The 22874-nt window shown below is 47.2% G+C and overlaps 1 protein-coding gene across 1 annotated transcript; it reads left to right on the forward strand.

Annotated features, from left to right (window-relative positions):
* The first annotated feature begins 2389 nt into the window (after positions 1-2389).
* Positions 2390-21233, forward strand: Ddx59 (DEAD-box helicase 59). Its single transcript, XM_048357424.1, is given in 9 exon segments — positions 2390-2580; positions 3755-4233; positions 4236-4522; positions 7223-7390; positions 11226-11315; positions 15601-15852; positions 16373-16525; positions 18447-18575; positions 20742-21233. Coding segments are annotated over 8 exon segments (1812 nt in total). The 5' UTR covers positions 2390-2580; positions 3755-3764; the 3' UTR covers positions 21006-21233.
* The last annotated feature ends 1641 nt before the right edge of the window (positions 21234-22874 follow it).

A 22874-nucleotide genomic window follows, 5' to 3' on the forward strand; every position in this document is an offset into this window, starting at 1 on the left:
ACATCGATACATCAATGTATTGATGAGCAGAACTCATTCTCTTCCTTCTCCTTCCTCTTCTTCCTTTTTCCTTTCTTTTTATATCTTTCTTTGAGACAGGGTCTTCATATGTAGTGACAGGCTGGCCTAGAACTTGCAGTTCTCCTGCCTCAGCCCTGATTAGAAGCACATACTATCATGGCCTCCTGAGTGCTGAGAGTATAGACGGATGCCGCTGTGTGGGGCAAGACACTCAAAGGAAGCTAAAGCGGGGGAACTTGCTCAGCCAGATAGCAAACCTGCAATAAAGCAGTGATTATGACAGGATGAGCTGGGCCCTGCGGCTCCCGCCTGCAATCCTAGCTACTCGGGAGGCTGACATCTGAGAATGGCAGTTCAAAGCCAGCCCAGGCAGGAAAGCCCATGAGACTCTCATCTCAATAAATTACTCAGAAAAAGCTGTGAGCGGTGCTGTGGGCTCAAGTAGGAGAGCTCTAGCCCTGGGCTAAAAAGGAGCTCAGGAACAATGGCCATGCCCTGAACTCAAGCCCCAGGACCAGCACACACACAAAAAGACAGGATGGATTGGCACAAAGATAGGCAACTTGGAAGAAACCGGAGCCCTGAAACGGACTCGTTTACTGTGCAATCTTGATAAAATTATGGCACTGGAAGCCATTTCAGAAAAATGCTAGTAAATAAATGGTATTTTGACACATTGCTATTTGGAAAGCAAGAAAGATTCTTATTTCACAATTCCATATGGATTAGTGATTTAAATGTGAAAGGAAAAAAAAGTTGAGCTTTTTCAAAAAATTCTTCCTGATAGGGTAGCAAGGATTTCTGGACACTAAACTTGCTGAAGAGATGGACACTTTACTCACACTGAATTTCAGGACTTTTATTCATCGAAACACTCTATGGCAGCTGGGAGTGTCGACACCTGCTTGTAACCCCAGCGTTCTGGAAGCTAAGACAGGAAAGCAGACAGTTCAAGGCCAGCCTGGGGGTATATAACTCCTTAACAAAAAGTAAAACGATTTTGGCCTGAATGCTGGATTGGGAGGATTCTTCTTTTTGTGAAGAATTGATTGGAATAACTGGCAAATTGCAATGAAGACTATAACAAAGCAGGGCACAGATGGTTTATGCCTATAATCCTAGCTACTCAGGAAGCTGAGATCTGAAGAGTGAGGTTCAAAGCCAACCTGGGCAGACAAATGCAAGAGATTCTTATCTCCAATTAATCAGCAAGGAACAGAAGTGGAGCTGTGACTCAAGTAGTAGAGTGCCGTGCCAGCCTTGAGCAAAAAAGCTAAGCAAGAGCAAGAGGCCCACCGGTGTGCACACACGCATGCGCGCGCCTACATAATCACTATCAGTGTTATATCTGAAGACTGCTCTCTGGATACATGGAGACAATATATTCATCTTCATGGACACATCTTCTAATACAAATACAGAAACAAGGAAAACCGAATCTATGTGAAAAACAAAAGAGTACAGATGACCCCATTGCAAGCAGTCATGAAACACTCTTTGTAATTTTTTTTCAAAGTCAAAGTTTTCTTTTAAAATTGAAGATATAACCCCAGTATTGCCAGAAAATTGAAAATACGTGATACCAAATATATGCATACACACAATATTTGCATTTTTTAAAAATTTAACAATGAAGAACATACATTTAAAAGGGCTGGGAACGTGTCTCAAGCAGTAGAGCTCTTTCCTAGCAAGTGTGAGGCTTTGGGTTCAACCTCTGGTATGAGAAAATCAAGACCCATAAATTAAAAAAAAAAAAATCAGTCTTTCAGGATATTTCACAATGCCTACACCAAAATACACAAGGAAACTTGAGATTCCCAAAGGCAAGATGGGAAAAAACAAACAACAAAAAACCAACCTGTTTAACAGGGGAGACCACTTGCTTTTTTTGGATATACCTTATACATGTGCAAATAATTCTTGAAAACTGTCACCCCGCCCTCCCACCTCACCTTTGACCTCCCAAAGACAGGTCAATGAACAAACAGGACAAAAGGAAAAGAAAACAAAAACACCAACAAAGGGGAAAAAAACAACAACACAAAACACCTCGTTTCCATTTCCCGGAGTCCACGCCGCCGATCCACGCGCTATGGCGCGATCCGTGGGCCCAGGCGCCGCGCCCCGGGACCGAGCGCCCCACGGGCCCGTCCGGGCGCGGGTTCGTCTAGCCGGCTCTCCGGCCCCACCCTCGGGCCCCGCTCCGTGACCTTCGCCCTCCGCTTCGGACCCGGCACGTCGATCCGGTCCGGTCATCCTGTCTCCGCACTTTATCGCCAGCCGGGTCCGGGGAGGGGGCGGGGCGAGCGCGGAGCTGGGGCCCGGCCCGCCCGCCCGCCCGCCCGCCAGGCTCGGCTCCCGCCGCGCGAGAGCGCCGGGTGGGGACTCGCAAAACCCGGAGAAGTGGATCGTGCGCGCGGTGTTCCGGACTCACTGGCAGGAAGTCGGGACCAGGGCCCGCCCGGGGGCCGCCGAGAGCTGGAGCCCGAGCGGGAGCGGCCCCAGGCCCAGGCCCAGGCCCAGGGTGAGCGGGTGCGCAGGCCCGAGCGGCTCGGAGGGGTCACGTGGGCCATCGACACCCCCCCCCACCTCCTCCACCCCCCTCCCCAGCCGCTATCCCGACCGGCGCCGAGGCCCCGCCCTCCGCCGCCAGTCTCCTAGCAGCGTCGTGACGCGCACGCGCCGGGGTGCGGGGCCGCGGGGCCGGGAGGGTGTGGGGTCGCACGCGCGGTGTGGGGGTGGGGGTGGGGATCGGGGACGCGCGCCCGGCCCGGGCCTGGTCCGGTGGTCCCGGGCAAGGCCTGGCGCTGGCTGGGGCTCCGCTCCCGCCTCCCCTCCCGGGGTTCCCGGCCCTCCTCCCCCCCCCCACCCCCACCGCACTCCGGGTGGAATGTGTGTGGAAAATGGAACCCGGCCATTCTATTTTAAGAGTTTGTTTTTGAGGGAAATAGGAGGATATTGGATGGTTCTAGAAACCCGATTGAAAGTATTCTTCCCGGGCACTGACTTTGTAAAAAAAAACAAAAACAAAAACAAAACCGTTTTCCTTCTCTAGAGCCTCGAGCACTTAAGATCACGTGTAAAATAAGTTTTATATGTAGATATGCATAGTGGGGTGGGGGGGGGTCCGGGTGGGGGGGACCCCGGGCAGGTGCACTATATCATATATATATATACACACACACATATAGTGTGTGCATATATATTATACTATAGTATGCTCTGTGATATGTATGATGTAGCGTATATATTTTATAATATATGTTTTTCTGACCCACTTTATAGGGGTTTTGTAAGATGAGGTGAAGAAATCAACATTGCCTGGCATGAAATAAGCACTCCATTAAGTGTGGCATAAAAATAGCTCCCGTCTCTCTCCGGGCTTGTGGTTTTTGAGTTTAAAGAGTCTGACTGTGCAGTATCCCGCCTCCGGTTTCCTCATGTGAGCTGTGGCAGAAGGGTTTCTTCTACAGTCCCTGTAATGTCTGATGCTTTAACAGCCCAAGTGAAGGGCAGTAGATGAGAGGCCAGAGCTGATGAGGGTTTGTACTTCCATGTGTGAGGAGAGAGACTCCTCTGTCTTTTTGAAGAGCCTGGTATATATAAGTAGGGTCGTGTCTCCCCCGTTTCTTTGAGGTCACTCCCTGGGACGCATTTTATCACTTGGACTTTATTAATGTGAGCTTAATGGAGGAGAAAGCCTAGCTCATTACGTAATTCTCTCAACAGGTTATTGAAGGATGTTTGTGCCAAGATCTCTAAAAATCAAGAGGAATTCAAATGATGATGTCCAAAGTAGTGCAGCCAAGAAAATTAAGGCAGAGGGGAAGCACCCTCAGTTGGACAAGGATGGAGATGGTCCGGTGAATTCTACAGTTACAGAAGGGGCCACGGCACCGGACAGGCCCGGCCAGTCGGCCAAGGTTTGTGACCCGGATGTGGCGGGCCAACCTTCTGAAGAGCCTGTGAAGTCGTTTTCCAAAACGCAGCGCTGGGCAGAGCCCGGGGAGCCCGTGTGCGTGGTGTGCGGCCGATACGGAGAGTACATTTGCGATAGGACGGATGAAGACGTGTGCAGCTTGGAGTGCAAAGCCAAACATCTCATGCGCGTGCAAGGACCGGAAGAGCCAGCCCATCTCAGCAGTCCCCAGAAAACTGCTCCAGAGCCAGAGTCCCTTCCTGCTGCCTGCTATGAGTACGAAGAGCACCCTTTATCCAGAGCCTCCGGGAGGAGCAGGTGGAAAATCTCAAACAGCAGCTGGGGATCTCAGTTCAAGGGGAAGGGGTCGCCAGGCCTATCATTGACTTTGAACACTGCGGCTTCCCTGAGGCCTTAAATCTCAACTTGAAGGAATCGGGCTACGAGGTGCCAACCCCTGTCCAAATGCAGATGATTCCCGTGGGGCTCCTGGGCAGAGACATTCTGGCCAGCGCCGACACTGGCTCGGGGAAGACGGCTGCTTTCCTCCTTCCCATTATCGTCCGAGCTTTATTTGAGGTAACTGAGTTCACCTGTGTTCTCCCAAACACCAGTGGTGTTGACCAAGTTTGATCCTTAACCATGTGAATTTTGCAAGCCAGGTCCAAGCCAGTGGCTCTTATTTGTAATCCTAGCCATTCAGGAAGCTGAGACCTGGAGGATTGAGGTTCAGAGCCAGCCCTGACAGAAAAGTCTGGGCAACTCCATCTTACTCAGTAAAAAGCAGAGCTCAAGGAGTTGGTGAGGGAGGGAAAGTGGAAGCAAAATGAGGGAGGGGGGTAACAATGTTGACAAGAAATGTACTCATTACCTTTCTTATGTAACTGCAACCCCTCTGTATATCACCTTTCCAGTAAAGTTAAATTTTTTTTTTTTTTTTGGCCTGTCCTGGGCCTTGAACTCAGGGCCTGAGCGCTGTCCCTGGCTTCTTTTTTGCTCAAGGCTAGCACTCTGCCACTTGAGCCACAGCGCCACTTCTGGCCATTTTCTGTATATGTAGTGCTGAGGAATCGAACCCAGGGCTGCGTGTATACGAGTCAAGCACTCTTGCCACTAGGCCGTATTCCCAGCCCCCAGTTCAATTTTTTTTTAAAGAGGTATATGTTCTGGGAATGTGCCTTAGTGGTAAGAGTGCTCGCCTAGCATGCATGAAGTCCTGGGTTCAATTCCTCAGTACCACATAAACAGAAAAAGCGGGAAGTGGTGCTGTGGTTCAAGTGTAGAGTGCTAGCCTTGAGTACAGAGAGGCTCAGGGACAGAGGCTAGGCCCAGGGTTCAAGTCCCAGGACTGAGAAAGAAAAGCAGAGCTGGAGGCATGGCTCAAGAGGTAGAGTGTGAGCCAGCCAAGCAAGCAAGAGGCCCTGTGTTTAAACCCTACTGCCTCCAAAACCTAAAAAGCAAATGTTTGTAACTGCGTATTGGGGCTCCTAGTGATTTTGCTTTCCATTTTACTTTGTAGACAAAACAGAATTTTCTGGAATCTTTCTTTTTATTAGGTTGAACCAGAGATCTTCCATTGAAGGTCTAAAATATTACTTTCCTTATTAAACACTTTATTTAAAACTTTTCTATTAAAAGAGTAAGCTTTTGATCTGGGAGACAGTCCTGCTAATAAGATGAACTGCAATTTATATGTCAATTAGGCCTCCTTGGATTTTGTATTTTGAAGAAATTGGCTGTTTTATATCTGAATTATAACTCTAGAGCATCAAAATAATCCTTTAATGCAATCTGTAGTTCATCTTAAAGTAGTAAGCCTTTATTTGACTTACTAGTTTTTAGTGTCTAAGCACTTTCACATATAATCAGTCTAACATTTTGAGAAATTGTCAAAAGTAGATTGAATGTTCTTTACTGAAATGCCTGGAACCAGATTTTCGAGTTTTCCTGATTTTGTAATATTTACATAGACCTTGCTGGTTGAACATTCATTATTGAAAAATCTAAAATACAAAAATGCACCATTATTTGAAACTTTTGAACATTGTGTTTGTGCTCGGGGTTTTTTTGAGGAGGGTTTAAGTGTAATGATAAAGGTGATATACAGAGGGGTTACGGTGCCATAAATTAGGTAATGAGTATATTTCTTTCTGGACAATGTCACCCTTTTCCTGACTCTGTCTGAATGTCTCCTTCCCAGCCCATTCATAACTTGTATAGTTCATTTTCAACATGGTGTCTAGTGAGTACCTTTGCGTTGTCCTTTGTCCCTCCATTTCTGTGGCCTTCCTTACTCCCTTACAGACAGATAAATGAACAAACAAGACAAAAAAAAAAACCAACTCTCTTGTTTCCATTTTGAATTCATCTTGATAAATACTATTTTATATGATCAGAGACACGAAGACATTGCACCTTTGTGTTCCTCCCCTAAGAGCATCTTCCTTTGGCCTCACTGTGTGTGAAGGCCTAGAGCCCTGTATAAGTTGTCATGTCCGAGTATATTTTAGATCTAGCTTCTCCATAGGAGAGGAAATGTGCTGTTTTTCTCTCTGCATGCGCAGCATGTTTTATGACCTTTTTTATTTTGACAATTTGAGATGGGTGTTTTGGAAGAAAAATCTGCATGGGATGAGCAAAAGGTGGGAGGGCTCAATCTAGTTGGGTTCGTGGGGAAAGTTTTAAAACAGTCTTTTGTCAGCTTATGTTAGTTATGTAGGGGACATTTAATGGTTACGTTTATTTATTTTTGTGCTGGCACTAGGATTCGAATGCAGGGCCTGGGCACTGCCCCTGAGCTTTTCTCCTTAAGGCTAGCTAGCCTTCTACCACTCGAGCCCCAGTTCTACTTCTGGCTTTTTTTGGTGATTCATTGGATATAAGAATCTTCTGGACTTTTCCACTTGGGGTTGGCTACAAACTGTGATCCTCAGATCTCAGCCTCCTGGGTAGCTAGGATTATAGGCGTGAGCCCCTCTGCCCTCTTTGATGGGGAGTTTTAAGATTATGATTATACTTTTATTAGCTTTAAGTAGTTTTACAAAGTGGTGGGCATTCAACACAGCAGTTTCTAAATACAATGGATCCCGATTGATATCACCCCATTCAACAGTGCCCCCCATCCCTCCCACGCCTTCCCCTCCCCAGACTTTTCTTCTTCATGTTGTTGGCTGTGAAGGATGGGGAGCTCTGAAGTTCGCTCCTGGGATCACTGAAGATTGAGTTCACGTCAGCAGGAGCCTGCCTGGCGTTTCTGACTGGTTTTTCACCTCTTCCCAGAACAAACCTCCATGTGCGCTCATCCTGACCCCCACCAGAGAGCTGGCCATCCAGATCGAGAGACAAGCCAAAGAGCTGATGCGGGGTCTGCCGCGCATGAAGACCGCGCTCCTCGTGGGCGGCCTGCCGCTGCTCCCGCAGCTCCACCGCTTGCGGCAGCATGTAAAGGTGAGCGAGCACGCCTGTGTCCACAGGGGCATCGCAAGCGAGAGAGGCATGGATGGGATTACTCCACTCTTGAAGAGCAATGTCCATCTTAGGTAGCTTTTAAGGTTTTACCTAGGCCATAGGAAATGAACGTGGCAGATTAAGACATGTACAACCTAACTAAGAGATTATAAGATGGTAGACTGGAGAGGTGACTTGGTGGTAGAGTGCTTACCTAGCATGGGTAAGAGCTTGGCTTCAGTCCCTAGCACCATAAAGAAAAGAGAAAATATATTATATATATTAAAAAAAAACAAAACAACCCAGAACAGGACATTACAGGTTGATAATGGAACATTGGATCAGTGATTTTTAGCGTGGCCCTCCAGCATGTCAAACATGTAAAGGTGATGCGTAGCCAGCCCAGCACTCTACCACCTGAGTCCACAGAAGTTCCCCAGCCACCACACAGTAGCTACTCTAGCAGCTTGCTTTGTTTGTCTTAGAATTCTAATAGTGTATCTTCTATTGCCATTCTTATAAATTAGTGGGCCCTGGTAGCTCACACTTGGTCACTATCGAGGAGGCTGGGATCTGAGGATCCTGGTCAAAGCCAACCCAGGCAGGAGAGGCTGTGAACCACCAAAAAGCAGAGCTGGGGCTCTAGTGGTAGAGCACCAGTCTTGAGGGGAAAAGTCAAAGTGAGAAGGTAGGGCCCTGACCTCCAGCCCCAGTACTGCCACACACAAAAATTGTGTGTGTGTGTGTGTGTGTGTGTGAATGCATTGACGATGGTACCTAGTTTACAGTATTTAATAGCATACGATTGGCTGCAGTGGTTTTCACACATTTTTATTAAAAACAAAACAAAACAAAATCTCAAGCTTAAAGGTAGTAGGACAGTATGAAGAACATTTTTCTCTTCCCAAGCTTCTTGGAAGTTGTTGACTTGATATTCTGTCACCCTGTGTGCTTTTTATAGTGTGATTTCTGCAAGGATACTATCCTACAAAGCTGCAGGGTAATGGACTCCCGAGATTAAAGCGAACACATTGGAATCCCTTGGGAATTAACACTGATGTCAACCACGCCTCAGACTCTATGCAGATTTTTACACTTGTCCACTCGTGTGTTTTTTCCTTTGTAACATGAGTCTAGTTCAGAATTGTGTATTTCATTCCCTTGCTATGTCTCTCTTATTTCCAGTTTACAATTGTTTCTCTCGGTCTTTCTGTTTCTTTTTCTTTTTGTGCTGGTCTGGGGCTCAGGGGTTGGGTGCTTGTTTGTTCTCCCCCCCCCCCCCAAAGGCTAGAGTTCTACCACTTGAGTCACAGCTCCATTTCTGGCTTTCTGACTTAATTGGAGATGAGAGTCTCATGGACTTTCCTGCCCAGGCTGGCTTTGAACCAGGAACCTCAGAGTAGTCAGGATTACAGGTGTGAGCCCTTGGTGCTTGGTTTGTATCTTTTGACAGCGTATCACAGAAGAGATGCTTTGTGGTTTCGTTGCATTCAGTAAAGTGGCAAATTGCAATTTGTCTTTTCCTAGTGGTGTTATACTATACCTTTACGGTTAGTAAATATTTTGAGAGGAGTACTTTGAAACTCAACATAGTTTGTTCATTTACTTCCGTCAGTATAGACCTACAGTTTCCTAATTTACTTCCAGGATTTGTTTCAGTCCTCCAGTTGTCCCTCACTGGACAGCAGAAGCATCTTCAAGGTGGTTTCTTTGTCCTCTGTCCATCATCTTTGAGTGTTTCCTGCCTTAAGAAGCTGCCTTGTTCTGTCCTTCCCAGGCCTAGAACCTGCCTTAACCTTGGTTGCTTGGGGTTGACAGTAGTATTTAGAATCCAGAATCTGGACAGTGTGTATGCTCATTGCTTCTGTGCTGTCTGTGCCCTGGATAGAGCAAATTCAATTCTAATTGTACACAACAGGAATTTATTTTCAAATTTTCTGTGTCCATATTTGTAACGGAGATGGGGAGAAACCTGCCACCTACTTCACTTTAGGTCTTGGTTTTTCATGTGTGCCTGTCCTGGGGCTTGAACTCAGGGCCTGGGTGCTGTCCCTGAGCTTTTTATGGTTAAGGCTATGGTTTACCACTTGAGTGGTGCCAGTGCACTGTCTGAAAAAATCTTTGAAACAAAGTTCTGTTATAGAAAAAAAATCCAGAATATCTGGTGTGGAAGAAAGAGTGGTCACAGAGATAATAGTGAGCATGAGGGTAAATCTAAATAAACATTGATCAGATAAAAAACAGTCATAAGAACAGCCAGGCATCAGTGGCTCACACCTATAATACTAGCTACTCAGGAGGCCGAGATCTGGAGGATTGTAGTTTGAAGCCAACCTGGGCAGAAAAGTCCCTGAGACTCCATCTCTAATTGACTAGCAAAATGCTAGTGATAGAGTGCTAGCCAGGGAAACAACTTGAGCGAGTGTGAGGACCTGAGTTCCAACTCTGGTATCAGTAAACAAACCTTTAGAAACAATGAATAATCTGTGAATTAGGGGGAAAAAAAAAAAGGAGAACCCTGGACAATAGAAGAAGCAGGAGAATAGAGAGCAGGTATGGTTGGTGGTAAGACATTTGTCCTGATTATTCAGTAAAAGGCGATATATACTTTATTAAAGTATATAGATAAAGCATATTGCCTGGCGACGTGGTACAGGCTTGTAATTCCAGCATTTGGGAGGAGGCAGAGGCAGGAAGACTGAGAGTTCGAGAACAGTCTCAGCTACGTAGAGAGTTCCAAGCTAACCTGAACGACAAAACACATCCTTGTCTTAAACACAAACAAAAATTCAGGGGAAGAATTGCTAGAATAAAATTTTTTTAATTAAAACAAAAAGTTTTTAACTTTCCAAACCAGCAGAAGAAGGAGGGAAGTAGAAAAAAAATAGAAGGAGTAAACTCATCTGAGAACAGTTCATTTAAACTGATTGGATGCAGATCCTATAGCCTGAGATTCTGTTACGCGTAGTGATTTCCCCATCCTGTGCAGCTGAATTTACCAGATCAGTCGTAATGCCGCATTATAGCAGGCTCTCTCATTTAACCCTGCCATAATTATTGCCATTTCCCTTTCCTGGGTGAGCGCACAGATTCACCGCTATAAATGCTACAGCCGGGATTGTTTCACCAAAGAGCCCCCATGTTAAGCCCCTGCGTCACTTACTGCGTTATCAAACTCTTAAGAGACTCGAGTACCCGATTCGTTTTGTTTCGTTTTATGCCAGTAGTACTGGGTCTTGAACTCAGGGCCTCACGCTCCTGCTTAGCTTTTTCTCTTAAGGCTAGTGCTCTACCACTGAAGCTTCTACTTCTGGCTTTTTGCTGGTTAATTGGAAATAAGTCTCACAGATGTTCCTATGCTGGCTGGTTTTGAATTGGAATCCTCCTATCTCGAGGCCTCCTGAGTAGCTAGCATTGCAGGCGTGAGCACCACCAGTGCCCAGCTTCAGTCTCTTAATGTATTAGATGCCGACCTGTTTAGAGCCGAATGCCATAGCTGTTGAGCTGCTTGCAGAGCCTTCCTGGTTCCTGTCAGTCCTCCAGACCTCCGTGCCATTACCTGCCTTCCTTTCCACTGCAAGGCTCCCCGGCCTCCTAGTTTCGAGAATTTCTGACACTTTTCCTTCTGCCTGGACCACTCTCCTTGCTCACTGTCACTAATCCTTTAGGCTTGAACTTGCGCTGTAGGTCGGACCGAACAGACTCCAGTTTGACGGGCAGGTTTTCAGAGAGCAGGAACTAGGTCTGCCTTATTTCACACAGTTTCTAGTACATTCAATGAAAATAGGGTGCATGAATGTTTTCTAATTCTTAAATTCTTTTTTTTTTTTTCCAGATTATCATAGCAACCCCTGGGCGGCTTCTGGATATCATAAAACAGAGCTCAGTAGCCCTCTCTGGTATCAAAACTGTTGTAGTTGATGAAGTAAGTGTTCAAAAAACATTAGTGATGTAAGTTTATGTAATTTTTGAAAAATATATTATAGTCATATAATTTCATTGTATATTCAGGGCATTTTTCTTCCCCCAAAGGAAACAAATGCAGGGATTTTTAAAAAAGATATAGATATGGCTATTTGGGGTGCAGTACTGGGGCTTGAACTCAGGTCTTCAGCTTGTTGGGCAGATGCTCTACCACTTGAGCCACCCCGCTAGCCAGAAGTGGCTCCAATATTATTTCCTGTGTACCTGACAGTGCACTGTAATTAAGTCAAAGTGTCTTTCCCAGTGCAAAGTACACATTCTGCAGGTATAAGCTTTCCGAAACATTTGATGCTTCATATTACTTGTCTACAAAAATAAAGGAACTGGTGACGAAGTAGCTAATAATGCTTAATTAGATGGCCTTTTTTTTTTCTGTGTAGACATGGGCATCTGTGGTCTTGATTTTCTGTGTTAATATACCATGCTGGTGGTTTATAATTTTGACCTTTTGTTGTTGTTGGTGGTCCTGGGGCTGGTGGGGCTCGAACTTGGCCTGGGCACTGTCCCTGAACTCTTCAGCTCAAGGCCAGCGCTCTACCACTTGAGCCACAGCGCCACTTCCGGTTTTCTGGTGGTTCATTGGAGATAAGAGTCTCACAGACTTTCCTTCCTGGGCTGGCTTTGAACCGTGATCCTCAGATCTCAGCCTCCTGAATAGCTAGGAATTCAGGGGTGAGCCACCGGCGTCCAGCTAATTTTGACTTTGGTACTAAGGTGAAGTTGAACTATATGATCTAGTCTATCGTTATAATTATTGGATTATAGACCATCATACAGACAAGCCTGAGGACGCAGCTCACGTGCCGACTCACCGGGCATGGGCCTTCCTGCAGGCAGAGCAGATACACCTTCCCACACATCCCACCAGCAGTGCCGGAAGGGCGCGGGGCCGGGTGCTGGTGGAGGACAGTGCCCTGGGGACCCTGGGGACCCCTGAGCGGCAGCGACATGCCCGCGGTACGGGAAGGCCATGGGCTACATGCAGGCTAGGCAAGCACGCCACCACTAGGCCACGTTCCCAGCCCCGCTTTACTTATTTTTTTGAGTAGTGTCTCACCGTTATATTTGTGCCAGCTTGGACTGTAATCCTCCTGTTAATACTTCCAACACTGACAGGTACATACCAGTGAATACTGATGTCTCAGGAGCTTTTTGCCCAGGCTGGTCTCAAAACTGCGAACCTCCCAATCTCTACCTTCTGAGTGGCTAGAATTCCAGCGATTGGTTGTTTATTTTGCCCTCTGGCCCAGGCTGCCCCGGTGATGGTGATCTTCCTGAATAGCCAGGATTATAGGCATGGCCACCACTCCTAGCTAAGATTTTTTTTTTTTTTTTTTTGGTACCAGGGTTTGAACTCAGGCTCAAGCTTGCTCTGTTTGCTTGCTTGGCTGGTTGTCTACCACCTGAGCTATAGCTCCGGTCCAATGTTTTATTTTTTCCTGGCTAATTGGAGATAGAGTCTGAAGGACTTTTTTTGTCCAGCTGACTTCAAACTACAGTCCTCGGAACTCAACCTGCTGAGTAGCTAGCATTACAGAGATGAGCCATGGCTCCTGGCTTGGCTGAGATTTTAAGCAGTAATGTGTCATCATTATACTGGTTTGTGGAAATGAAGAGTAGTCTGAGTTCAGGAACACTGGTTTCCAGGAACACTGGAGCCAAAGATGATCTGAGCCGGGCCAGTGGCCTGGGATAGAGACTAAGGGAGGCGGCGCTAGTGCTGAGATTGTGGGATGAAAGGGAAGCATTGTGCTTTTGCCTTGGTGCGTTTACCCAGTTTTCTACAATGGGCATACTCTATTCTTATAAAATACCCGTATCTTGTCGGGCACCGGTGGCTCACACCTGTCATCCTAGCTACTCAGGAGTCTGAGATCTGAGGATGGAGGTTCGAAACCATCCTGGGCAGGAAAGTCTGTGAGACTCGTATCTCCATTAAATTATTTACAAAAAATAATTTAAAAAGCCAGAAATGGAGCTGTGGCTCAAGTGGCAGAGTGCTAGCCTTGAGCAAAAGAGGCTCAGGGACAGTGCTCAGGCCCTGAGTTCAAGCCCCAGGACTAGCAAAAAACAGAACAATCACCCCCACCCCCCCATTGCATGTTGAGGGGAGGCGGGCTGCGCGGGTGGCCACCGAGGCGCCCACCACCAGCACGAGGCCTGCAGAAGAGAAGCCGTGCAGTTTAGTTTTAAAAGCTGGGGCCTTTTCTCCAAGACAAAGAAGCAAGGCCTCTGCTGAGACGGGAGGGCCTTGGAGGACTACCGGGGAGCAGGGGGAGACGGGCTCTGCCCTGGGGCGCAGTGTTCTCAGTGTCCCATCCTTGAGGGCCCGTTGCCTGAGCCTCCCGTGGCAAGCACCATGGCCGCGTCTAGTGTCCTTCATATCTCGTGCACCCTGTTAGCCCTGGGGTGCCGTGTTTCAGATCGAGCGTCTCTAATCCAAGAATTGGAAATCCGCAACGGTCCAAAACATAACAGGTGTTGTTTTTTTTAAACCCCCCCCCCCACCGTGGTGAGACTACAAGTGGAAAAGGGTGTACTCCAAAACATTGTTTCCTGTGAGAAATGATAAATGGTATCTGAACTGACCTTCGGGCCAGGTTGGAAGCAGGTGCATAGGAAACCTGATGAACTTCATGATTAGACTTGAGTCTCAGCCCCGAGACACCTCATTAGGTGTGTGCAAATGTTCTAAAATGTGAAGAAACAAAACAGCCACCTGAAACTCACACATTTCTGGTTGCAAGCATTTTAGGTAAGAGAAATGCAGCCTGTTTTATCGTCTCACTTATAAAGGGAAAACCTAGGGCTTAAAACTAGTTAATTTGCTTAAGGTCATGAATGGGGCCACAGTCAAACCTAGCTTGTTGTGGTTCTGGTTTTGTAAAATTTCATAGGATAAGTAATATTAAAATAAGCATTCAGGGGCTGGGAATATGGCTTAGCGGTAGAGTGCTCACCTTGCATGCATGAAGCCCTGGGTTTGATTCCTCAGCACCACATATATAGAAAAAGCTGGAAGTGGAGCTGTGGCTCAAGTGGCACAGTGCTAGCCTTGAGCAAAAAGGAAGCCAGGGACAGTGCTCAGGCCCTGAGTTCAAGCGCCAGGACTGGCAAAATAAAATAAAATAAGCATTCAGAAATTTAAAAAGTGGGGCTGGGGATATGGCCTAGTGGCAAGAGTGCTTGCCTCGTATACATCAGGCCCTGGGTTTGGTTCCCCAACACCACATATACAGAAAATGGCCAGAAGTGGCGCTGTGGCTCAAGTGGCAGAGTTCTAGCCTTGAGCAAGAAGAAGCTAGGGACAGTGGCAGGCCCTGAGTCCAAGCCCCAGGACTGGCCAAAAAAAAAAAAAAAGAAATTTAAAAAGTGTCCACTGAGGTGCATACTTCAAAAATACACAGTGCCTTACTTTTCAAATAACTCAATATCTTATTTACTTCCAAGTTACAGGAAGCTGGATTGTATTTGGCAATCAACATAGCCTTAACCTTTATTGAGCCTTTTAATGGATATTTAGAGTACACACAGATTATTGTGGTAAGCAATGCCACAGGAACCGTCTTTTGCATATCCATGTAAGCATTTAGGTCTGCAGTTTATAAAGTTATATAAAAATTTCCTAGTTGGATGACAAGTGGCTCATGCATGTCATTCTAGTTACCAGGAGGCCAAGATCTGGGGATCAGAGTTTGAAGCCAGCCTGTGTGGAAATGTTTGTGAGATGCTTATCTCCAGTTGACCTGCAAAAAGCCAGCAGTGGAGCTGGAGCTACGGCTCAGGGGTATAGTGCCAACCTTTTTTTTTTTTTGCCAGTCCTGGGGCTTGGACTCAGGGCCTGAGCACTGTCCCTGGCTTCCTTTTGCTCAAGGCTAGCACTCTGCCATTTGAGCCACAGCGCCCCTTCTGGCCATTTTCTGTATATGTGGTGCTGGGGAATCGAACCCAGGGCTTCATGTATACGAGGTGAGCACTCTTGCCACTAGGCCATCTCCCCAGCCCTATAGTGCCAACCTTTGAGCAGAATAGCTAAGCAAGGACTTGAGGTACTGCGTTCAGTACCTTGTAGCAGCGTTAAAAGAAAAACAAACCCACAAAAAACAAAAAAGCCAAACCATATATTTTTCTGGGTAAGAGTTTATCCTTGTTTAGTGTCATTTTTTACATCAGTCTTGTCTTGGTTGGTGTCAGGCCCACCTCACTTTGCAGTGCTTCCGTTCTAGGCGGATACCATGTTAAAGATGGGCTTCCAGCAGCAAGTGCTGGACATTCTGGAACACGTCCCTAACGACTGCCAGACCATGTTGGTTTCTGCCACAATCCCAGCCAGCATAGAGCAGCTGGCCAGCCGGCTCCTGCACCGCCCCGTGCGAGTCCTCGCGGGCCAGAGCAACCTGCCCTGCCCCGCCGTGCGCCAGCTCGTCCTGTGGGTGGAAGACCCCGCCAAAAAGAAGAAGCTATTCGAAATCTTAAACGTGAGTCAGGAGGCAAAGCGGGCCCCCGTGGTCGCCGGCTGGGCGCAGAGAACGCCTTTCAGATGCAGCTTTTAGAGGAGTTTAGCCTAGACGGTTAATAATAAGCTGCGTTAGATCTGGTGATCAGATAAATGTTCACGTGTGAAAACATGTATAATCGAAGAGTTGGGGCTTCATTTGTGTGAAAGTGTTTTGTTCCGTTTTGTGTGCTGGTCCTTTGGCTCGAACTCAAGGCCTGGACACTCTCCTTTAGCTTTTTTTTTTTTTTTTTTTTTTTTTTTTGCCAGTCCTGGGGCTTGGACTCAGGGCCTGGGCACTGTCCCTGGCTTCTTTTTGCTCAAGGCTAGCGCTCTGCCACTTGAGCCACAGCGCCACTTCTGGCTTTTCCTGTATATGTGGTGCTGGGGAATCAAACCCAGGGCTTCGTGCTGCATGCTGAGCAAGCACTCTACCACTAGGCCACACTCCCAGCCTTTAATAATCTCTTGTTAATGATTTTAAGTATCTTTCTGGTTTTCAGGATAAGAAACTCTTTCAGCCTCCAGTGTTAGTATTTGTAGACTGCAAATTAGGAGCAGATCTGCTAAGTGAAGCTGTTGAGAAAATCACAGGACTGAAAAGCACCTCTATGCATTCAGAGAAGCCACAGATGGAAAGGAAAAACATACTGCAGGTCAGACACTCACGTTCTGTCCTCTTCTCTTTCCCACAAATCTGTTCTGTCTCATTTCCAGGAGATGCCATATTATGAGCGAGTTTGTGCTTTGGCTTGTGGAGTGGGTATTTTGGGGGGAATTGGGGTTTGAACTCAGAGCCTCATGCTTGCTAGGCAAATGTTCTAATACTGAGCCAAGACTCAACTTCCTTTTTTGTTATTTTTATTAGTTTTAACTTACTAGTTGTTATTTTATTTATTATTATATTATTTTCTTTGCTAGCTATTATTATCATTATAAAGGTGATGAACAGAGGAGTTATAGTTACATAGTCAGGTAAAAAGTACATTAAAAAATTTTGGGGGGTGGGGGGCCAGTCCTGGGGCTTGAACTCAGGGCCTGGCTTGTTTCTGTATATGTGGTGCTGAGGAATTGGACCCAGGGCTTCATGTATACAAGGCGAGCACTCTACCACAAGGCCATATTCTCATCCCTCTATTGTTACTATAAAGGTGGTCTACAGAGGGGTTATAGTTACGTACGTTAGGTAGAGAGTACATTTCTGTTTGGACAGTGTCACCTCTTTGCTCACTCTCTCCCATCCTCACCCACATTTGGGCATAGTATGTAGTACCACTGCTGCATTTGTTCACCCTTTGTCCCTCCATTTCTGGGCCCCCCCCCGTACCTCACAAACAGATAAGTGAACAAAATGACAAAATAACAGCAACCAAGAATAAAAAAACAACTCTGGTTACCATTTCCTGGATTTCGTGCCGATAAATATTGTTTTATAGGATTAGAGGCACATAGGCATTGGGCCCTTGTGTTCCTCTCCTGAGAGCATCTTCCTTCGGTCTCATTGTGTGTGAATGAACGCCTCGAGCCCTGTGTAATTTATTATGCCCCGGTGTATTTTAGGTCTAGCTTCCTCATATGAGAGACAATATGTGCCGTTGGCCTCTCTGAGCTTGGCTTTACCTCGCTTAACGTGTTTTGTTCCGGGTCCATCCATCTCCCTGAAAATGACATAGTATTATGCTTCCTAACGGCTGTGTAAAATTCCCTTCTGTATAGGTGCCACATTCTTTTGGATCCACTTATGTATTGTAGGGCATCTTGGCTGTTTCCATAACTTGGCTGTCGTGAATAGTGCAGCAGTGACCATGGGAGTGCAAGTGTGTGTGTGGCATCGTGGCTCGTGGTGTTCTGGGTAGATGTTGAGGACGTGCTGGTTATTTTTGAGACCGGGTATTACTGGATGCCCGGCCACAGTCCGCCGACTTTAGGTTCCTCATTGTAGCTAGGATGACAGGTAAGCACCACGATGCCCTGCTTCTTTGTATTGAGTTGGAGTCCTAGCCAGAGGCCGGGGATTTACACTGGAAATCTACTCAGGAGACTGAAATTGAGAGGACTGAAGTTTGAAGCCAGGCTAGGCAGAAAAGCCTCCAAGATTTTCATCTCCAATGAACTCACAAGAAGTCAAGCTGGAGATAGGGCTCCAGTGGTAGATCTCTGGCAATGAGTACAAAAATGGAGTGGAAGACCCTACATGTAAGTCCCAGACCAGCAAAAATAATGAATTAGGGGGGCTGGGAATACGGCTTAGTGGTAAAGTGCTCGCCTTGTACACATGAAGCCCTGGGTTCGATTCCCCAGCACCACATATATAGAAAAAAGCCAGAAGTGGCGCTGTGGCTCAAGTGGCAGAGTGCTAGCCTTGAGCAAAAAGGAAGCCAGGGACAGTGCTCAGGCCCTGAGTTCAAGCCCCAGGACTGGCCAAAAACAAAAACAAAACAAATAAACAAATAATTAGGAAGTAATACATGTGTATGCACAAACACATACCTTCAACACTGAACAAATCGGAACTATAGAAAGCCACGTGAGCGAAGTGCGGCGACTGACTGCACTTGGTTGCTTTTCTTTGGAAAGGGCTTGCTGGACGGAGACTACGAGGTGGTGGTGAGCACGGGGGTTCTGGGACGAGGCCTTGACCTGGTCAGCGTGAGGCTGGTGGTGAACTTTGACATGCCTTCCAGCATGGACGAGTATGTGCACCAGGTAAGCCTCCCCCCCACCCCCACCCCCCGGGTTCCTGAGGGCTTGCGTGGGGGCAAGAGTGGTCGGCGTGCTCTCGGGTGACACAAAGCGGGCCGGGAGGCAAAGCGTGAGCTCCGGGGCACCCACCTTGCGAGCTCTGGGCTCCGAACGTCAAGCCCAAGAAGACCACCCAAAAAGTACAAAGGAGTCTTCTATCATTTCGCTGTTAACATCTATCATTTATGTATGCAAACAGTTTCGGTTTCAATAGCTACGTGTGTGCCTGAAATGCGTTAAAAAACTGGAGGTAATTTAAAATATGAGTTTAAAAAGACTGTAGGCACTATTTATTTATCTTTCTTCTTGTTCTTTTATTTTTTCCCATGAGCACATAGTCATCAAAGAGAGCCTTGTTTGGAAGGATCGTGTTAAGTTGCTATACTTGGCCGAAATCAAGTTGATCCTTCTAAGCATTTGTTTTTTTTAGGAATCTTGTCTCCATCTCCTCTCGTGTCCTTGTTTGTTCTTCTCTGTCACCCCCTTCAGTGTCCTTTCTTTCCTCTGCTGCCAGAGACAACAGTGGCTTCTCTTTCTAGCCTCAGCTGCCTTTCTTCCCTGGGCATCCTTCCCTGGGTGTCGTTTCCAAACCCCCCAAGCAGAGCTTCCCCATGGGGTTCTTAAGACTCGCTCACCCTGCCGCAGGTGCTTCAATCTCTGCAGAAATGCTTGATGTCTGGAGCACACTGCTGCCGCTCGTGTTGCCTTAGACTTGAGGCTACAGTGGGACTCGAGTTCTCTCTCTCTCTCTCTCTCTCTCTCTCTCTCTCTCTCTCTCTCTCTCTCTCTCTCTCTCTCTCTCTCTCGTGCCAGTGCTAGAGTTTGAACGCAGGGCCTGACTGCTGTCCTTAAGCTTTTCTGCTCAGAGCTACTGCTCTACCACTTGAGCCACAACTCCATTCCCAGCTTTTTGGTAGTTGATTGGTGATAAGAGTCTTACAGATTTTCCTGCTTAGCCCAGCTTCGAACCACAATCCTCATCCTCCTGAGTAGCAGAGATTACAGGTACGAGCCACTAGTGCCCAATTACTAGTTGTTTTTTTTTTTTTTTTATCTTTTTCCTCTTTCTCTCACTTACCTGCACACCAGGACACTGAATGCCCCCAGAGAGATTTCCCCAAATACCTGAAGTCCATTTTCTTTCAAACGTTTAATAAGTTTGGAAGGAAATAAGATAGAAGATAAAATCTTTTTCCATCCCTTTCTACCTAGACGTGGTCACCATGGTAACAGTGCAGACAATGTCAATACAGATATACACACCACATACATACGTACCCACAGTTCCCTGCACACAGGTACAGATACACACAGGCACACTTACCTCACGTGTGAAAAGGCGACCGTGTCACGGCCACTGTTGGTAGCCTGTCATACTAAATGTACCCTAGACACCTCTCCATGTGAGTGTGTCACGCGGGTAGCCTACTCCACAGCCAGGCTTGCTAAATGTTTGTGTGTCTTGTCCTGTTTCAACACCTGCAAGGTTAACAGGTTGTAGGAATGTACTATTGTTTGACACATTATTGACTTCTCTCGTATTTGTTATCAGATAATACTGCCCTATGCACCATAGTAGCACCTCTTTGTGCCTCCTTTCTCATGCATATACATGGATACACACACACACACACAGTTAAAATATATGTTCGTGGCAGTCCACTAAATTGACTTCACAATAGTTTGATACATACCTCAAAAGATACTGTCAGCGGTGTCGATCAGTGGTGGAGTTCATGTTTAGCCTGCAAAAGATCCTGGGTTTGATTCCCAGCATAAATACATACATACATAAAATTACCTGAATGAACATTAATCTGGATAAAATGGTTTGTTGGGGGTTTTTTTGCCAGTCCTGGGCCTTGGACTCAGGGCCTGAGCACTGTCCCTGGCTTCTTTTTGCTCAAGGCTAGCGCTCTGCCACTTGAGCCACAGCGCCACTTCCGGCTTTTTCTGTTTTTGTGGTGCTGAGGAATCGAACCCAGGGCTTCGTGCGTGCGAGGCAAGCGCTCTACCACGAGGCCACATTCCCAGCCCCTAAAATGCCTTTAAATGCTAGTCTTCCTTTTCCTTCTGGTGGCATGGAGATGTTCCAGTGCCTTCTGCACGGGTCCTTGCGTTTCCTTGCAGGTGGGAAGAGTGGGGCGGCTGGGCCAAAGTGGAACGGCGATTACGTTCATCAATAACAACTCCAAAAGACTCTTCTGGGACCTCGCGAAAAGGGTGAAGCCCACGGGATCCGCCCTCCCCCCTCAGCTCCTCAACTCCCCCTACCTTCATGAGCAGAAGAGGAAGGAGCAGCAGAAAGACAGACAGGCGCAGAGCGACCTGGTCACGGGCGCCAACCTGATGGACATCATTCGGAAGCACGATAAAAGCCGCGCTCCTAAGTGACCTGCTCGGCCACTTGCGGGCCTTGTTTTCTGCGTGGACAACAGACTTGCCCCGAATTACTGCTCTCCGCTGAAAATGAGAATTAACACCAAACAGAGAACTCTTTGTCACAAGAGTTTTTTAAATTTGCTAAGATTTACATCGGATACTGTATTTATTTATCTTCCTGGTTCTCATACATCAAAGGCAATTTCAGAAGCTATATTGTTAAATAAAATACTTTTTTCCCTCCTTTGAGCAAGTTTTTTTTTTCTTTTCTTTTGTGTTTAAATAATCTTCACAGCCACTGTCAGGCCCAGAACTTTCCACACCAGAGCATCCCAGTCACAAAGGTGCTTCTTAAACTCCCATCACCACAGTGCTGTACGCACGGCACTCTCGAATTGTGGTTGTGGCAATATTATCCCAGAGTAAATCATCGAAACTGGGAATCAGAGTCAGACTGCTCTAAAACAGGTGTACACGGTGTTTATATTCTTCAGCTCAATTAACTGATTTTTATATATGTCATACAAACTGTTTATCAGAGTGTGATGTTAACCCTGCTCTCCTGTTGCGCTTGCGTGTTCACGCTGTTGTGCTGCGTCCACACGCGGCTTTAACGGCTGGGTGGGAGGGTGGCCCCCGTACATCTGTGCTCTCCTTTCTTTCAGACCGGCCACAGTGGGGGACCTGGGAGAGCATGGCTCGTGTTTCACCGATGCTGACCCTGAAACCGGCTTTAGAGAGCCGAGGGAGAGTTTTCTCCCACGGGAGCTCTGGTCTACCTAGCATGTCAGACTTCCCCTTCTGTGACGTAAATCGCAAGGGAGGAAACCTGTGTTAGCTCACACTGCCAGAGGTTTCAGCTCATCATGGCGGCGTGGGGAGCGGCTCACATCATGGCAGCCAGGAAGCAGAGAGAAGAAACGAGGATGCTGCGCTTTGGGGCTCTCCTTTGCCCCTCTTATACCACCTGGCTGCCTAACCAAGGAGGTGACACCCCTCACGCTCAGAGCAGGTCTTCTGCCACGTTATTGCTTTCTGGAAGTGCTCTCACCGACGCCCCCAGAGGTGTGCGCTCCTAATCTCCTAGATGCCTCTCCATCCGATCCGGGTGAAGGCAGATTGTTCATGTTGTCTCCATCCCAGGGCACAAGCGAGCCAGAGGCTCCCCCAAGTGTATATGAGCTCCCCCGCGACTCTGCTTCGCTCTGTCTCTGGGTCTGTGCTCATTGTTGAGTGGCGAGTGTGTCGGATTGCAAAGGATCAAGGTCCCAGAGTCCTGTAGCCAAGATGAATTGGAAGACTAAAGTTAGAAGCATTAACACAGCGCTTCATGTGTCCTAAGAAGGTGATACTCTTTACTAGAGCAGAGAACAGTCTCGTCGTTTCTCTAGGGGTGGTGACGGTAGGATCAGGGTTTCAATTCAGAGGCTGCTCACTCCGCGGCCAGTCTGCCACTTCAGCCCTACCCCTGGCCCGGAGGGCAGATGTTCACTCGACTCAAACTTGTTGATAAATACGAGTGGGATACCCAGAAAAATCAGGGTACTTCGTGAATCAGCACTTATAGGAGACTTGATTGAGGAAAAAAAATAGGGGCTGTTGGGTAGATGAGAACTCACCGGTTGTTGTAATTTGCTGGCAGTTAGACCTCTGCTCCTGACCTCTCAGCTCTGTTCTGCTGCTCTTGTCTTGTCCTTTATGGCACCGGGGCTGGCTGGCTGCCCTTTGGGAATGAGGTGGTGGCGATCGATAGCTCGTGATGAGAACTGACAGCAATGGGGCACGAGGTCCGCTGTGCAGGAGGCTGCCAGTGCCCTCCCTGCCGTCTCCCAGCTCCTCATCCTGCTCTTCCGCTTCTCCGCACCCCAGCTGTTGGCCTCT

This window comes from Perognathus longimembris, chromosome 11 (assembly GCF_023159225.1).
Source record: "Perognathus longimembris pacificus isolate PPM17 chromosome 11, ASM2315922v1, whole genome shotgun sequence".
Taxonomy (NCBI): Eukaryota; Metazoa; Chordata; class Mammalia; order Rodentia; family Heteromyidae; genus Perognathus; species Perognathus longimembris.